This window comes from Python bivittatus, unplaced genomic scaffold (assembly GCF_059951505.1).
Source record: "Python bivittatus isolate LINGU-HERP-01145 unplaced genomic scaffold, Pbiv_v1 ctg000480_np1212, whole genome shotgun sequence".
Taxonomy (NCBI): Eukaryota; Metazoa; Chordata; class Lepidosauria; order Squamata; family Pythonidae; genus Python; species Python bivittatus.
Window position 1 is genome coordinate 50437514 of NW_028277075.1, and position 18505 is coordinate 50456018.

Genomic DNA, 18505 nt, shown 5'->3' on the forward strand with positions numbered 1-18505 from the left:
TCATCCCAACTGCTATTACTTTTTATGTCCTCCAGCTCCACGCTTAAAACCAAGACAAAATTTCCCCTATTTCCTCAAGTTGCATCACAGTGTTGCTTTAAAAAAAAAAAAAATCCTAAGAACAAAGGGAGGGAGAAACTTTTTTAAAAAGTTCAAATATTAGAACCGGCACCAGACCTTAATCAGAACAGTTGTGCGGTCGACATACATATAAGAAAATACCCTTTTTAAAAAGACAATGAAATAGCTATATTTTATTTATATTTAGTTTCCTGTTACAGCAGTTATAATCACTAACGCCTATTACTTTATATTATTAAACATTAGTAAATCAGTCTTAGTGATTATCACTGCTGTAAATGATGAGAGTACCAATAAGGAAAACACAGAGTTATCACTCTTTATGCCTTCATTTCTCAAGACAGTTAAATGTAGTATCAATGCCTTCCCTAGTATGACCTTCATTCATGTCTTTACATTCATTGGCCCCAGGACTGGAAAGAAGAAGCCAGAAAGTTTCTTTTTTCCCTTTATCTTCATCCTTCTACATTACATGAAAAGGAATGATTCAGCACATCCCTGGAAAAGGTTCCAGGCCTGCAGCTCACAGTTCAAAACAAGGTCCAGATTTATTCCACACATTTGTAAAGTACAAGCCCTTCCTCTTTTATCTTTACTGTACTTAAGATGGGTCTTGCTTCCAGGTAAGCACCCGTAAGAATACAGAGAAAGCATCAGCAAAAGTTAGTGAAGCTTTTTCTAAACCAGTGCTGGAAACGGAAGGCACAAAGTGCCTTATTTTATGACAAAGGAAATGAACACACCTCCCCAAGTCTTTAGCGTGATTATACCTTCCATTTTTTAAAACAATGAGAATCACCCTATAACTCCACCACCCAAATTCTGATTTCGTTTCAGCTATTACTTATTTTCAAATCAGCAGTTTAAAAACGAAGGCAAAAATACCTGCATTACAATCAGTCGGACTGACTAGACGGACCGGGGGGGGGGGGCGTTTTTCTGCCAATGCCGCCCAACCCGCAAACTTAAGCAGAAAGCTCAAAAATTGCATCGACGGAGAGCATCTGTACTGCGAAAGTAAGGCTTGCTTTGGCTAAAGATAAATTTGATGGAAAAGTAGTTTATTAATTCACGAACTTGAGAACGGGGACTTTGTTTTTGAACCTGTGAGTGTAGCATCTGCTGTCCGTACAGGGATAAAAATTCGTGCTCGCACGCGCTCTACACAACACGTTTAGCCAGAACGCTCCGAGTTTTACGGTTTTAAAGTAGGGCTGGTTTCCCACCTTCCATACAAAGACGCCCGCGTTCAAAAACGTTTTTATTAGAAAAAAACCGTTTATTCAGTCCCTGCCATTCAGTCCCTGCCGCGCGCCCCGCTCCCTTTACCGAACGGCCGGAGGAACCACCTGAGTGGCTCTGGAGCACCTCGTGACCAGGGCCCCTCACGCGCCCCCGCGAGCGAAACTATTGCAGAGACTGGAAGCACCGGGCCGCTCGCCCGAGGGTAGACGCGCTGAGGAACGCCGATTGGAGGAGGACAACTATGTCCCGGATATGGAAATGACGTCTAAGAGTGTTGCGGCCTTTTCCGCTTGGAGAGTGTGGTCGAGGCAAGGAGCGGAGCTACCGTGGCCATGAGTGTCCCGGCTTTTATCGATATCACGGAGGAAGATCAGGTCGGGATACCAGGCGGTTGCTTTCTCTCCCGAGGGTGTTAGTGCCTTACATTTTTCATATCCCCGCCCTTATTCCCCAGTCCTTATGAATGAGTGCCCCGGGTAAGGCAGGACGGCAGCTCCGGCTCGTGACCAGGCAGGCGGGCAGGGATATTTTGCTAATAGTTTGCAGCAGGACGGGCCTAGCTGCGGACCTATCCCGCTGGAGGATAACTCTTTAAATTCCCTTCCTCCTGTGGCTCCTGCCCCTCCCCTTCTTCCTATCCCGCTGCCTTTTTTCGTAGTTCACTGCAGAGGTGCTTTAAGAGTTTTGCAAAGTCGGTCTGCCGGCTCTGGAGATGCTTCGTTGTTTAGAAATTACGTTTAAGAGTATGGGTTACGTCAGTGTTGTCCAAACTTGGCCACTTTAAGATGAGTGGACTTCAACTCCCAGAATTCCCCAGTCAGCATGGCTGGCTGGGGAATTCTGGGAGTTGAAGTCCACTCAAAGTGGCCAAGTTTGGACAACACTGGGTTACGTGAATGGCTTCGCTTGCACTCACTTCGGCGTCTATTTGCCTATATTACCACTTTCCTACTATCTTTTGTAGGAATCTTAATTCTTTGCTAAAAGAAGTGTGGTTACAAAACATAAAATATAATTAGTGAATTATAATTGTAGGATTAAGCTAGCATTATTAATGACAACGTGGCAAGCTTCAAAGTTGATTTTTTAAATTATTATTAGCAGACTGTCAAGATCACATATTAGTGCCAAACACAAAAAGATATTACTTAGAACTGAAACAAACAGGATAATTCTGAACAGATTTTGAGCCTAGGGTTTGTTTTCAGTATCAGAACTGAACACAAAATTCACTTCTACTTACAGTTTGCTATCCTTTCATGTTCATAGGGAAAGTTAAATAACGGTGCTGTTAAAACAACTGAAAATTAAAAAGCTCTTACAAAGATATTCCAAGTTATCAGTCACTACATCCTGGTATGCATCATTCCTGCTTTCTGCTATTGCTGGTCCTATTTAAGCACCTGTGCTTTTCTTTTTGAAAACTGGGGATCATAACATGAAATAAATTATTCTTGCAGCTATTATATCCTGAAATAATTGTTATATAGTATTTAATATGCCTGAGATAATATGCTACAGTTTAAAAAAGCTAAAAATCAATATCAATTGGTGGGATTATCTTTAAACAACTCAGCTATGTAGGTGGAAGTAGACCATTTCTCATGAAACCTTCACATGTGAGTATTCATATATTGGTATATGGAATTGTGCACAGTACCAGCAATATTACTTTTCTTATATATAACCATGATCAGCTGATCAGTTTGTTCTCCAACCATATTGATTTTAATTGATACTTTTGATAAACTATTTCAATTCTTTGTGGTATAAAATTTGAATTCCAGTTACACTACTTTATGTACCATAACAAATTTTATATTACAATGACCAAGTAATGGCTAAAATTGTTAAGTTTTCTAGAGCTGCTGAGCATATGCAGTTTTCATAGGCAATATTCTTCTTTAAAAGGCTGCAGAACTTAGAGCTTACCTAAAATCCAAGGGAGCAGAGATCTCTGAAGAGAATTCAGAAGGTGGACTTCATATTGATTTAGCTCAGATCATTGAAGCCTGTGATGTGTGCCTAAAAGAAGATGACAAAGGTTTGTACAATACAGGGTGTTTTGATAAATATTTGAAAAGTGAATGAAATAGAAGTGATGTAAAGAACAGGAATGTTACAAATTACTTGTATTCTTCCCAATACTGTACAGTTTTTAGCCTAGATTGGAGATGCAAATGAACTTAAATCACTCTGGTGGATAATTTACAGTAGGAATTGGATAGAGATAGTACCACCTTGATGTATTCCCATATTTTGAGTGAACAGTCACCCTTTACATGGCAGGGGGAGGGGATGGAAGCTGAGAGCTGCATTACATTTACAGGCAAGATTAGGTTTGGGAGATACTTTCTGGACTATCTGGGAGTTTAGGTTTGGGGGGGATTTTGGTATAGTTCTGATTCTTTCTGGAAGAGCAATTCTTGGATGGTAGTGCTGACAAGCTTTTATTCTCTAATCAAGATCAGAAATTATCAGCTCATAAACTAATGTGACTAGCTTGAACTGACCAAGCCACCTAAAGTGTATACCAGGCTGTTAAGTTTATTTGCCCACTCTAGTGTCAGAGATAAATCAAGGAATGCTCCCAAGCTACATATCTCCAAGACAAGTACAGCCTCATGCAGAGAAGTATATTTACCTAATTTCTGGAGTTGTGAACCACTAATTCATAGAACATCTGCCTTATTAAGATTCAGTTTATTGGCCCTCACTCAGTATATTAGAATATCCAGGTTGATGGTTTACTATCTATACAGCCATAGCAAATTCAGTTAAAGTTTTGTGGTTTGTGCAAAGAACTATTATCACATATGTTAAAAATATTTTTTTTTATCTGTTATCCATAACGATGACCAAGTTTGGCTTCCCACTTGGTTCTGAAACCATACATGATATCTAGAATGATACAATTTTTATAGCAGACATTGCCACTGCACTGAAAGGAACCTTAAATCTTCCCAGGCTTTGTTCCTTGTTTCTATGAAAGCATAAGTTCAGTTTTTCTATGGCAAGAAGTTTGTCTCTTATTTGCACTACTGATATGATTCTTTAAATGCCCACTTTATGGGAAGGTTATGTAGATCATAGGTTTTATTTATTGCTCTGTGTTCATAACTGTTTCAATTAAGCTTAATTAAAATTTTGTGCATATTTTGATTTTATTTCAATTTTAAACTCTTCAAGTGGTTTATCACTATTAGCGCAACAGTTTTAAAAATACTGTCCATGTTGTAAATAATGACTGGGACACTTATTAAAAGTTAATTCATTATTATTTCCTTTTATAATTAATCTAAGCTTTTATTTTTCTATACAGATGTTGAAAGCGTGATGAACAGTGTAGTATCTTTGCTTCTTATTCTGGAACCTGACAAACAAGAGGCTTTGATTGAAAGTCTGTGTGAGAAACTAGTCAAATTTCGGGAAGGTGAACGCCCATCACTCAGGCTTCAGCTGTAAGTGTCTTGTCTGATAGAAAATAGTATGTTTTTCATTACATGCATTTTTATTCTGGGAGAAAAATGATCTTTGGTGAAAGAAATCTGGAAATCTTGTAAGACTCCATGAACTTTCCCCCCCATATTTCTGCATATATTAGTAGCAAAATGGGAATAATATATTCTATAAGGCTCAGGAAAAATTCTGAGTATCACAGAATTCAATGTAATGGTATAAAATGCTTCCTTTTAGTGGACTTACAAATTTGGTGAGAACAGATTGTTCATTTTTATTTAGGTTGAGTAACCTCTTCCATGGAATGGACAAAAATACCCCTGCAAGGTATACAGTCTACTGCAGCCTTCTTAAAGTAGCTTCCACCTGTGGTGCTATACAGTACATTCCAACTGAACTGGAGCAGGTAAGCAATTAGACTTTGGAGGTGGGGGCATGTTAACAAATACAAAATTACCAATTAAAATAAAGTTCCAAAAATTATTCTTAAAATAAAAAGGCATTAATCTGGATCCAGAGATCATATACTGAGAGAACTGTTCAGGCAGTACATCTGCCTGAAGATGAGGATAAATAAGATTTGTATTAACTTCACCATCTTCCTGTCAGGCCTAGCCCAAAGAACTCTTGGAGACCATGCAGGTCCAATCAGCAAGGTTTATTAGCCAGCGCCTGTTTACAGAAATCTTCTCAGACTGACCACTAGTTCCCAGGCACAGCTATTCACTATCTTCTGGAATTTTTAGGGATGCGCCAGTTTCCTCCGCTTATCTTCAGAGCATTGCTCTGGAGACGAGAGCGCCATTTTCACCCCCCTTCCTCCATTCCAGTCCATCACACTTCCAGTGTTCAACTGAAGGTTTTAAAACGTATTTTAGCCGATTAGTGGAGACTCTGGAACACTTTGACAGTTGGGGATTAGAATTGGGATTGCTATATTTTTTACTATTGGGTCAGATGCCTTCCATGGGTAGAGGAGGATCCAATCCACTTCTTTGATACTTTGTTGGATACAGATATTTTTGAATTGGAGTTGGGTTTCCTGCTTTCAAATAAATTATGTACTGTAATATTGCTATTGAGAAAGTGTAAAACTACAGGTAGTCCTTGCTTAATGGCCACATGTTCAGCAACTGTTCGAAGTTACGAAAGCACTGAACAAGGGGTACTTACGACGGGTCCTTTTAGCTGCAGCTGTCACAGTGTCCCCATGATCATATGATTGCAATTTGGGTGACCAGCTTGCAATTACAACATCACAGCATCCAGCGGTCACATGATCACAATTTATGACCTAAACTGCTGGCTTCCATCGTGCAAAGTCAATGGGGAAGCTGGCAGGAGGTCGCAAATGGCAATCACGTGACCGTGGGACGCTGCGACTGTGCAGGATTCACCTAATGACAGCAATTGGAATGGTTGTCATAAATTGGCATGGTCACATGACATCACACTTTACGATTGAGTCGCTTAGCAACAGAGTTCCTGGTCCCAGTTATTGTCGGTAAGCAAGGATTACCTGTACACATGGAAGCCAGCTAGTACGTGGTATCCCAAATTCACATTCTCATACCTTACTTTAGAAATGTTTTCATTTCAAAAGCCAAACTATTGGATAATATTCCTCAGCAGTCAAAATGTACTTTTTGTCTTAAATACTTTATATAGGTTCGAAAATGGATTTCAGATTGGAATCTTAACACGGAGAAAAAGCATACTCTTCTTAGACTGCTATATGATGTATTAGTGGACTGCAAGAAGAGGTAAGAAAGACTGCATATATATCAATCTTTAAAATATGTGTTGGATCCATAGTTAGATATATGTAGAAAAGGCCTTTTAAGCTTTTGGTACTGAAATTTACCTTTGTCATGACTAATTTAGTTCCTGTTGAATTCACTGAGTCTGTAGTTAATATGTTTTATTATATTTGGGACATCTTGGGCTTCTTCCATTTTGGGCAAGACTCTTCTGGAAAGTGCCAAACAACTCCCAGAATGGTAGTCTAGAAACATTTTCTTAGGTAGCATTTTCTACATAAGAAGGAGCTTCTATAACCAACTAATGTATCAGCTTAAAATTATAAAATTAACAATGGAAATCCATTTTAAGAAGAAAATTGAGACTGAATAACTTCACCTTATGGTTCTATGTCAAACTTGTAACTTTCCATGCACTGAGCATTAGAATAGTAACTTTATAATGCCTTTATCTGAATACTATTTTGAAATGGTTTTCAAAAGAAGTGTTATTTTCTTTCCACAGTGACAGTGCAGCAAAAGTCATGGTAGAATTGCTGGGAAGTTACACAGAAGATAATGCATCTCAGGCTAGAGTTGATGCTCACAGGTAATGTAAATACAGGTAATGTAAAGTCCATGAGCTTTTCATTTGGGGATTTTGTTCAGGATTGTTGTAAAATGGCAAAGAAGATGGCAAATAACTGTTTACCACCTGTGGGTCTTTGTAAAGCTGTATTTAACATATAGCAGAGAGATGCAGGTAAAACATATTTGTGAATGGGAAAAGGACAAATGTGCACATGTATGGGAAAGGCATGGGTCCTCTATTAATTATTACTATTTATGAATATTTTAATAATGCAGCTTTCAAGCTTTTAGAACGTAGGCAATAGGAAATAATTTTTTTTGACAAGGGTATGTGATATAAAACATAATCCTCCAAAGCATGGAAGAGAATTTCAGTCCAAGTACATGTCTGTCACAAGGCTGAATTCATTTCTTGATTAATGCTGTTGAGTGTCTTACACAGATGATGTTCTTGAACTCAGAGTCTGTCTACTTGAGAAATACTGTATACAGAAAATAGAGACAAATTCTGAAGACATGAATATGTCATATGACTTAATGGTAGTCATACTGCCCTGCTTTTGAGATGTTTCAAATTAATGTCATTAAAAAGTGTAATTTTAGAACAGGTATCAGAGCATCATTTTTCTTCCTTGTTCCTTATCTCTTTTTCCTATTATTTTGTATTTTTAGAAAGTTTAGATCTAAGGGCACAGGTTTTTAATCTATAAATTATTCTGGAAACATGTTCTGCTTAAGAGTAAGATAAAAATAATTTAAGGGGGTAATCCAATAGGTAGAATAAAATTGTGTATGTACATTTTGCTTTCTGATTAGGTGCATTGTCCGTGCATTAAAGGATCCAACTACTTTTCTTTTTGATCATCTTCTTGCCTTAAAGCCAGTCAAATTTTTGGAAGGAGAACTTATCCATGATGTAAGTTTCATTAAAAAATATAAAACTAGTATTATACAATATGAGCTAATTTTGCTGAGCTATTTCAGTGATTTAAGTCTACTTTCTTGTTCTGGATTGTGTCAGTTTTAGTGGTTGCACTAACAGGTATCAGAGCATTATGTTCCAGTGTGCTGTAAATAAGCAAGAATGTATTATAATTACCTTTGGGCATATGTGCTTCTTCTTTCCTGTCCTCAGTTTCTGCATGTGTGACAAATTATGGTTAACATGAACAATGCTTAGCTTCAAATAATCCAACTTTAAGTTACTGAAGCAAGTAATGTGCTTAAATTGTTTGTAGATAAGTATAGCCAACATTGACTGTCTGAAAAAGGGAAACTACATTTAATGAAAGAGACAAAACTGAACTACTTTCTAGACCCATGGAAGAAAGAGGGATGTAATAATCTAACCATGGCTTATTTCTACTCATACATGTCATGCTAAATCATAGCTGGACAACCTATGAGCTGCATGTAGAACCTGAGTCCTATATTTGCAACTCCATGGATTGATTGATTGATTTATATATCACATTTATATAGCTGCCCATCTCCTACAAAGTAACTCTGGGCAGCATACAACAATTAGATAAATTAACAAATAAATAAAAACAGTCATTATAAAAGATTAAAAAATGATTATTAAAATGCAACATTATCAAAAAGTTTAAAAATTTAGAATTTTAAAATATACAAACCCCACAAAGAAAGTTATATGAGACTTATATGGCTGCCTATCTCATACAGTGACTCTAGCGGCTCACAACAATCCATAAAACATAGTTAAAAACAAAGGTACCATTCCCCCCAGGCACCAGACCAAACATCCTCACAACTCAACCCGCCCCCCCCAATCCTAGCCCAATGCTTGAGGGAAGAGCCAGGTCTTCACAGCCCTCAGGAAGGCTAAAAGAATAGAGATCCCTCTGATTTCTGGTGGGAAGCTGTTCAAAAGGACTGGGATGGCCACTGAGAAGACTTCTGGTTTTTAAAAAGAAAAGCAGAATTATTGTGTTACGTCCTCAAAGTCTTCATTAAATTTAATGTACTTATTTTAATTAATTAAATAATCATGTGTGCCCCCCCCCCCAAATCCAGGCAAAAAATGCCTCTTTGGTGACCTCAGTACATAGCCACCATGATGCCTGTAGCCCTCAGCAGCTGAGAAGATGATTTTAAAAGTATTGCTTTTGCCTGCACTATACAGTGGGGCAAAAAAGTATTTAGTCAGCCACCAACTGTACAAGTTCTCCCACTTAAAAAGATGAGAGAGGCCTGTAATTTTCATCATAGGTATACCTCAACTATGAGAGACAAAATGGGGGGAAAAATCCAAAAAATCACATTGTCTGATTTTTAAAGAATTTATTTGCAAATCACGGTGGAAAATAAGTATTTGGTCAATATCAAAAGTTCATCTCAATACTTTGTTATATATCCTTTGTTGGCAATGACAGAGGTCAAACGTTTTCTGTAAGTCTTCACAAGGTTTTCACACACTGTTGCTGGTATTTTGGCCCATTCCTCCATGCAGATCTCCTCTAGAGCAGTGATGTTTTGGGGCTGTCGCTGGGCAACACGGACTTTCAACTCCCTCCAAAGGTTTTCCATGGAGTTGAGATCTGGAGACTGGCTAGGCCACTCCAGGACCTTGAAATGCTTCTTACGAAGCCACTCCTTCGTTGCCCGGGCGGTGTGTTTGGGATCATTGTCATGCTGAAAGATCCAGCCATGTTTCATCTTCAGTGCCCTTGCTGATGGAAGGAGGTGTTCACTCAAAATTTCACGATACATGGCCCCATTCATTCTTTCCTTTACACGGATCAGTCGTCCTGGTCCCTTTGCAGAAAAACAGCCCCAAAGCATGATGTTTCCACCCCCATGCTTCACAGTAGGTATGGTGTTCTTTGGATGCAACAGCATTCTCTCTCCTCCAAACACGGCGAGTTGAGTTTAGACCAAAATGTTCTACTTTGGTTTCATCTGACCATATGACATTCTCCCAATCCTCTTCTGGATCATCCAAATGCTCTCTAGCAAACTTCAGACGGGCCCGGACATGTACTGGCTTAAGCAGGGGGACACGTCTGGCACTGCAGGAATTGAGTCCCTGGCAGCATAGTGTGTTACTGATGGTAGCCTTTGTTACTTTGGTCCCAGCTCTCTGCAGGTCATTCACTAGGTCCCCCCGTGTGGTTCTGGGATTTTTGCGCACCGTTCTTGTGATCATTTTGACCCCACGGGGTGAGGTCTTGCATGGAGCCCCAGATCGAGGGAGATTAACAGTGGTCTTGTATGTCTTCCATTTTCTAATTATTGCTCCCACAGTTGATTTCTTCACACCAAGCTGCTTGCCTATTGCAGGTTCAGTCTTCCCAGCCTGGTGCAGGTCTACAATTTTGTTTCTGGTGTCCTTCAACAGCTCTTTGGTCTTGGCCATAGTGGAGTTTGGAGTGTGACTGTTTGAGGTTGTGGACAGGTGTCTTTTATACTGATAACAAGGTCAAACAGGTGCCATTACTACAGGTAACGAGTAGAGGACAGAGGAGCCTCTTAAGTAGTTACAGGTCTGTGAGAGCCAGACATCTTGCTTGTTTGTAGGTGACCAAATACTTATTTTCCACCATGATTTGCAAATAAATTCTTTAAAAATCAGACAATGTGATTTTTTGGATTTTTTTCCCCATTTTGTCTCTCATAGTTGAGGTATACCTATGATGAAAATTACAGTCCTCTCTCATCTTTTTAAGTGGGAGAACTTGCACAATTGGTGGCTGACTAAATACTTTTTTGCCCCACTGTATACTGTGGCTTCATATATTTTAATCAGAACCAAGATTAAATCCCCCTCCCCACAATATGCCATCATTTGTAGCTGGTAAAATTTGGAGGCAGTTGTATCAACTGGGGAGATCAAATGTGGAAAACTGGTTTTGGAAATGTTTTCTGTGATAATGGGACAGAAATTTCCTCCTCCCTTTTGCATCTTTTGAAAAACATGCTCATTAGGGGTTTGCTTTATTTTAATTGTGTGTGTGTATATTGGGAGGGATGGACAATTCTGATTGCCTCAAGAAGTGACCTCAGGCCATTTTCAAATCTGTTTCTTTTACCTCTCAAATTGACCTTTCAGACTTTGTATCTAGGATTATATAGTTTTTGGACTTAAAGTTCATATAATTGAATCGATTTTAATTGCAACTACATAGGAGGCTTCTTGTTGTTATGGTCCATTAGGTCAAGCCTGACTACATGAATAAGTCCCTGAAGTTTTTTTGTTGTTGTTGTTAACGTTTTTGGAAAAGGTTTGCCAGCACTTCTTAGGGCTGAGAGAGAGTGCCTAGTCCAAAGTCACCTAGCTGGCTTTTATGCCTAAGGCAGGACTAGAACTCAAGTCTCCTGGCTTCTAATCCAGCAACTTTAATTACTCCACCAAACATATGAGGCTACCTTATACCAAATCAGAGCGTCAGCCATTTTGCTTGATATCATCAATGCTAAATAATAAGAGATTGACCTTGGTATGTTGAACTCTTGAGCTGGCATTTTGGGCATAAAGCACATGCATTAAACCATTGAGCCAATCCCTGATTTACAAATTACCTCTGCTTATAGCGTTCATGTAAGAAAAAAAAAAATCCTGAATTAGGTGTTGAGGAAAATAAAGCATGGCCATTGTGTTTGTGTCCAAAGAATATTGTTTGGAACTGGGTAGCATATTGGGTTAGGTAGACTTTGACTGGATTCATTTAGGCCATTTTTGTCTCTTTTTTGCAGTCTAAAAAGATCTAGGGGACTTCTGAGTGAAATGTTTGTGAAATGCCTATTGAATTAAACATGTTTTTAATTTCAAATTTATTAGATTTATTGAAGTTTTTTTTTTTTGTAGCTTTTGACCATTTTTGTAAGTGCCAAGTTAGCATCCTATGTCCGTTTTTATCAGAACAACAAGGACTTCATTGACTCTCTTGGTAAGAATTTTGTTATTATCTTCCTTTTATCTGATTGTTACATCTGTGATTATTATTATGAAGTTAACCTATCCCAGCCTAATCAGGAAAGAGTGGTAAAAATGGGATCCTTCCCCTTATTCTATAGTGGGCTATAATAACTGTTGTTTGCAGAGGATCTGGGCAGATTATTGTTTCTGGTGGTTTCACCTCTGTTTTCATCAGTAAGTCCTATGATCCAGCTGCCTTCCTGTAATCATGTATTCATATTTCAACTAACTAGCAAGGCTCAGATGCATCATTGAATAGAGTACTTTTAGCTTCTGAGGAGGTGTGATCTTCCTTCCTTCCTTCCTTCCTTCCTTCCTTCCTTCCTTCCTTCCTTCCTTCCTTCCTTCCTTCCTTCCTTCCTTCCGAATGTCCAAAATTGTATCAAAATGAAAATCTGGTTTGAAAATTGCTTCCTTGGTGTTCTCCTTGTGTATCAAATGTTAGAATTGGGCTGTCAGTTTTTATATATCTATGCCACATAATACAGTAATGAATCTATACTGAAACTTCCTGAAAAATTAGTTGGGATCATTCGAAGTAAACAGGTATATAAGGAAATGAATCTGCCTTTCTAAATTAAGAGTAGTCTGTAGACAATTTGAAAACTTTGTAAAGGAATTCAAATTATATTTCCTAAATCAGAAGTTCCCAAATTCATGGCCTTCAGATATATTTGGTCTACAACTGCCAATGCCTAAGAATCTTGGCATTGTTCTTCTGAAGAGATCAGGTTTAGGACAACTACACATTATTACTCACAGGGAGTGGAATTAGTTCCCCTCTCCCAAATGTTCAGTGTCTGAATTACTAATAATTCGTTTTTTTAAACATAGTCTTGAAGTTTAGTGCTGGTTACAGGCTTGTACCCTATACTTTGTGTGCAAACATTGTTTAAGAAACCGTTAAAATCCTAAAAAACAGTAAGATTAAATACTTGTCAGTGTTCTTGTGCAAGCTTAAGCTTTTCCAAATGTATTAAAACCTATCAAACCACATTCTATCACAGTTAATATGTTTCATAGGATGAAGCTTTGTGATGGAATGTTAATGTCAGCACCCTCTTTATTTATACACCATGGAAAGAAAAGGAGTAGTAATTAACACTTTGACACTCCCCCATTGGTGTGTAATTGACTGTTTCAAAGGAGCACTGGTTCATAAGTAATTGCATGCATGAAAATTACTTTCTCTGTATTGCAGCATTTTAGGACAAGGGTCAGCGACAAAGCAAAAATTGTTCAGTGATGCAGGCTTTTATATTACTGCATTACGATTTAGGCATACTAGTACTGAATAAATATTTTCATAAAATTAGGTTTTATTATTTTTGTGGGTTTTAGTCTCTAGAATATGACTTGTTTCCATTGGAGGAAAAGAATGATTTCTTAAACAAATACAAAATGGAATGCTGCTGCTCTTGTATCAGTTAATCAATTTAATAGTATTTTTAAAATAATTTTATTTTGTGTCCACTTGAAGACATTGGGTTAGATCCAGATTTGCCCTTAGCAGAATTTTGTTGGCTTTGGAGGAGACAGGGTAGAATTAGTGACTTTTGCAGATTTGTCCTTTGTGGTCCACTTTTCTCCAGAAATGCTCTAGAAGTTTGAGGACTCTTCAGGAAGTGTTAAAAATGCTGACGAGGGCTGCAGGTAGAAAAGGACTTGGCAAAATGCAATTTCATTTCCTGCATTAAGAAGCCTCTGCTAGATCAGTTTTTTGACAACAGACAAAACAATTCAATTTAGTATTTTAAACTTTTAAAATGGAAAACGTGATTTGTGCAAGCAACAAGCTGAGATATTTTTAAATGCTCTGTAAAGAACCTACCGTGTTACCATATAATAAACTATGCTCAAATGAGTATATTCATTTTTCCCAAACATGCTTAGCAGATTTATTTATACACTAAACTGAACCAGTTGCCTTTATATATAAGTAATAAATATGCTGCATGTGTGCTTTTGAAATATTAAGATACGGGGAATTGTACAGAATGCATCCAGTACTACTTTTACTGTCAATCCGTTTAGCCAAACTAGGATTATTAATTTATCTAGTATGTAAAGAATTCCATAAAGGATTAAGATATTTTTAATACTTCTCAGCTTAAAAATTAGTTTTCCTCCTCTTTTACCTGCTCATCTCCCTTGTTTCAAAATTATTAGCAAGCCACATGAAGCTATAAAATCTATTCAGGAAAGGCTCCCACAGGTGGCATCTGTTTGTTACAATGTGTTGCCTTATTAATGCTGACAGGTTAGGCCAACAGTTGTATTATCTTGTGTCAACTGTGAATCACCCTAACATGTTCACATTTGAATCTCATCGTACAGACAAGAGGCAACCTTTTTACTTTAAAGGGGTAATTAATGCTTCATTTGCATTTGTTAATTAGAGTTTATGCACACTAATTGATTTTTGGTGCTTGTAGATTTCTATTAAGCCCAGTTAGCTGTAGTTTCTGGAGCACCCTCTTTGGTTGAGTTATGATGATCACATTTTTGTTGAATCTGTGCCAGATAAATAGCCTGCATCATAATTATTGCTAATTAACACAGTATTATGTCTGGTAGTAATGTGTTTTCCTGCTCTAATATTAGTATAACAATGTTATTAATTCAAACATAAATATTTGTTGTACACTTGGATTTGCTTTGGCAATGTCTAAAATACAAGTGTATGTATTGTTACAATAGTTTTATTCAGTTGCAGACTGAATAAAAAATTGACATATAAAAGATTGAAGCCAACTGTATCTTTCCAGTAGTGGAATAGCTTTTCTGTGCAGTTCCTTGGATACAAGGCAGATTGGTTCCAGGGACTAGAAGACATTTAGGGGGGCAAGAAAAGAAGATCTACTGCAGAAGCAGGTCTGCTTCTGTGATGCTGGATGGGGCCACAGAAATGTATTTATACTTGATGTTTTATGTATTCTTACTGTAAAATCAAATGTTTATCTGACTTCCCTCAATGCTTACTAATATATAGAGGATTCAGCAAGAAGCTTTTCTCTCTCATGTAAAACTAGCATAAGAAAACACTAAAATTAATGCTTCTCTTTATCTTTCTATACCTCATACCACGTTCTAATTCTGTAGATTTCATACTTTTCTTTCTTCTCTGCATACCCATTCTCAAGCATTTTTCTAGCTTCTTCACCTTATATATTGCACTAGCACATGTTATCACCATTTTTTAAAATATCTCCAACTCTGATCTGCTTTTCCTTTTCTACCCTAATGCATTCTCTTTGACATATTTTATAGTTACCAGTTTTTCATTTCCCCAAATCAAAAGTACCTGCAGTCCTGTTTTTGTTTTGCTTTTTCCTTATTTTCCCTATTCAGACCTTTTCTCACTCCATTTTCATTTCTTTGGTAAGATTTCTATCCTTTGGTAATTCGACTGGATCTATAAACATCAATGAGTAATGTTTTCATGGCATGAAAATAACCCTGGTAAGGGATATTTATCCAGCAGCATTCAAGGCAACATTGATCAAGAGAAAAATAGGCAATCTTAACTTTCCTCTTTCCATGAGCATTTCTCTTTTTGTCTGCCCTATATTTTGAGGAACTTTACTGAGTCTGGCAGTGCTTTGGCAGGGTTGTGTAATTGTTCAAATTGGCAATAGAGGTATCCACTATGTTAGAATTCTAAGAGCATTAAAACAGTGTTAAGATAGCATTCACCTTTTATATGCACTGGCGTGTCAGTACTATGGAGTTTCATGAATCTGTGTGCAGTTCATGAAAATAATCTGAGTTATAAAAACTTGATTTTACCCTAAATCATGTTATAAGAAAATGATTTGTCAGTGTCTACAAGCAAGTAATTACATCTCAACATTCCCTAACATAGGTTTGTTGCATGAACAGAACATGGCAAAAATGAGATTGCTTACATTTATGGGAATGGCAGTAGAAAATAAGGAGATCTCATTTGACACTATGCAGCAGGAACTTCAGATAGGAGCTGATGATGTGGAAGCATTTGTTATTGATGGTAAGATAATTTGTTAAGCAAAATTGATAGTTTAATTCACTTGTATTGAAAATATATTTACCAGTTATGTGAGCTTACAGTCCTAAAGCTGAACTTTAAATGAAATACACAATTACTTTAATAGCTATGCACAATTTTGCAGTGAATATACAATTAATTTTTGTTGTTAAAATATGATGTATTTTCCTGGCAGAACGTATAGAAATAAAAATTGCATATTATATTTACTTTAAATAAAATGATGCATAAAATACTTCTTTTTAATAATTCTCATTTCCTGGGCGAGGAAGAACATACATTGAAAGAGTATATTGACTTCCAGAGAATTACAAGGATATTTTTATAATTTTAAAAGAAATTCCTTATGACTCATTCTATTTTGTTTTATAGCTGTGAAAACAAAGATGGTGCATTGCAAAATTGATCAAACCCAGAGAAAAGTAATGGTCAGGTGAGCGCTCAGTCTTTTTCTGAACCAACTTAATGCAGTCCTGATTATAACACTTATACATCTGTTTAATATTTTAACTAGAAGTAAGATAATTCTTATCAGTTTCCTGTAGTTAAATAGTTGCTATTTATCATAATTTTATTAACACTCAGACTGAATGTGATTAGCTTATTTAATGAAAGAGTCCTATTTTCCAGCACATTTCATTTAATGGCCAAACAGTGGCAAGAATACTAATGAGTACTGTATGATGGTTTTTAACTGAAGCCTGCAGAACCCTAGACTAGCTCATCCTTACAAAGCAATGTAAAAGGGTTTGTTTCTGTGTAGATTCTATCTTGTATTTTCTAAATAGATATGTGTGGAAAGTATAGCATTTTTGTTACTTTATTCTTTTTTACATTTCTTTAGTCACAGCACACATCGGACCTTTGGAAAACAGCAGTGGCAGCAGTTATATGATACGCTGAACTTCTGGAAACAAAATTTGAATCAAGTGAAAAACAGTCTTCTTAGTTTGTCAGATACTTGATTCTTTACTGTTAAGTTTATCTCAGCTAAAATTTGACAATAATAAACCATTCAACTTAATTCTGTGGATTTCTTTATTGATGTCCAAAGCAACAATTGGATTTTAAGGCATTAAATTGACTTACACACGTGTAAATGTAACGGCAGAAGAAGTAATGAATTCAGCTTTTATAATCTCAGTAATACATATTCTGATATAAAATGTAAAAGGAAAAAGTAGCAGGTTGACTTTATTAATAACTCTACAATTTTTCTAAAATAATGATGTTCTATGGTATCTAATTATATTGGTTCTTTCTAAATTTGGAAAGCTCCAGAGAGACTGTATTAGGATTCTGAACTATGAAAATATAGATTAGCTTGAGAACTGATTTACATATATTCCCTCACATTGATTAGCAGTAGGAGAGAAAAGAAAAAGAGGAAAAGAAACACACACACACACATAACCCCAACAGTCAATCCCCACTTGGAGAAGTGAAGAAATTAAGGATTTTTGAGATTATCAGAGCAGTGGAGGTGAATATGTGTAGCTCAGGGTTGAACTGTGGAGTCCTTGGGGTTCTCTGAGCTTGGTTCTTTTCTTGCAAACATTTCATTACCCAGCTAGGTAACATCTTCAGTGCTGAAGATAACTGAAGATAGTCTTCAGTAACTGAAGATGTTACCTAGCTGGGTAATGAAACGTTTGCAAGAAAAGAACCAAGCTCAGAGAACCCCAAGGACTCCACATTATCAGAGCAGTCCAACTTCAAAGTACTCACTTCATAAGGTGTTATTTTTAACGCTGAATATAACAGAAACATAAGAACAGCAGACCACATACATTTAGGAACAATTACATTTCTGTTTTTCCTGATGTCACTGCTTTTTCCAAATATTCATACTTTCTCTTTCTGGACTGGCAGAGCTTTTCTAAATACAATAACTTTTCAGTTTTACTGATTTGGGTATTCATGAAGACATTTTGTGAATTCCAGTCTTTTTCATCAGCGCTCTGTAAGCGCCCTTTTACAGTAGCTGTATTGACTTCAGAGAGCAGAAGCTGTATTGACTTCATTTGTGGCTGTGATAGAATCTCTGTTGTGACCTAAAATAGAAGTATATAATATTAGAGATAATTGTCCTATACCTGATTGCTATACAGTTTATCTAAAGGACAATCATTAATTTTTCTGTAGGTATTTTTAGATACTAGAGAAAAATAAGCTAGAATCTCTGAATATTTATTTGGGTATCATTATACTGTACCTCAGTCATGTCCCTAATGCAGTTTGTAAGAGGTAATTAAACTGACACCACTGAATTATCATTAGAGCAGAATTTCAAACACAACCTATTTATAGTAGTTTAAGATTATTGTGTCTGACACTGTATATACTTACGTAACTTTTTCTTGGGTTATAGAACATAAAATATATAAGCTGAAAGAGATTGTATAGGTCATCTAGTGAAACCCC

At 36.8% G+C, this 18505-nt stretch overlaps 2 protein-coding genes across 3 annotated transcripts in view; one reads left to right on the plus strand and one right to left on the minus strand.

Moving 5' to 3' along the window:
* Positions 1 to 1551: 1551 nt before the first annotated feature.
* On the plus strand, positions 1552 to 17105 carry EIF3M (eukaryotic translation initiation factor 3 subunit M). 2 transcript variants are annotated; one of them, XM_007426996.3, is made up of 11 exons: positions 1552 to 1700; positions 3238 to 3370; positions 4649 to 4787; positions 5068 to 5191; positions 6454 to 6548; positions 7051 to 7134; positions 7932 to 8031; positions 11944 to 12025; positions 15920 to 16063; positions 16454 to 16514; positions 16926 to 17105. In XM_007426996.3, the coding sequence occupies exons 1-11, from the start codon at positions 1659 to 1661 to the stop codon at positions 17044 to 17046; spliced, it is 1125 nt and encodes a 374-aa protein (XP_007427058.1). In that variant the 5' UTR covers positions 1552 to 1658; the 3' UTR covers positions 17047 to 17105. The 2 variants fall into 2 exon arrangements, with proteins under 2 accessions (XP_007427058.1, XP_015743347.1); XM_015887861.3 differs by having other exon boundaries at positions 1602 to 1737.
* Positions 17106 to 17724: 619 nt separating this feature from the next.
* CCDC73 (coiled-coil domain containing 73) overlaps positions 17725 to 18505 on the minus strand; it is a 55551-nt gene continuing 54770 nt past the window's right edge. The window contains exon 17 of the mRNA XM_088145091.1: positions 17725 to 18135. Within this exon, the coding sequence (XP_088001217.1) occupies positions 17884 to 18135 (252 nt within the window). The 3' untranslated portion in view covers positions 17725 to 17883. The remainder of the gene's footprint in view (positions 18136 to 18505) is intronic.

Excerpts from the sequence above, each read along its gene's own strand:
- EIF3M (XM_007426996.3), top strand. The coding sequence starts at position 1,659 with ATGAGTGTCCCGGCTTTTATCGATATCACGGAGGAAGATCAG. Across the intron at positions 3,371-4,648 it reads CCTAAAAGAAGATGACAAAG|ATGTTGAAAGCGTGATGAAC; the intron begins GTTTGTACAATA and ends TTTTCTATACAG. Across the intron at positions 12,026-15,919 it reads GGACTTCATTGACTCTCTTG|GTTTGTTGCATGAACAGAAC; the intron begins GTAAGAATTTTG and ends TCCCTAACATAG.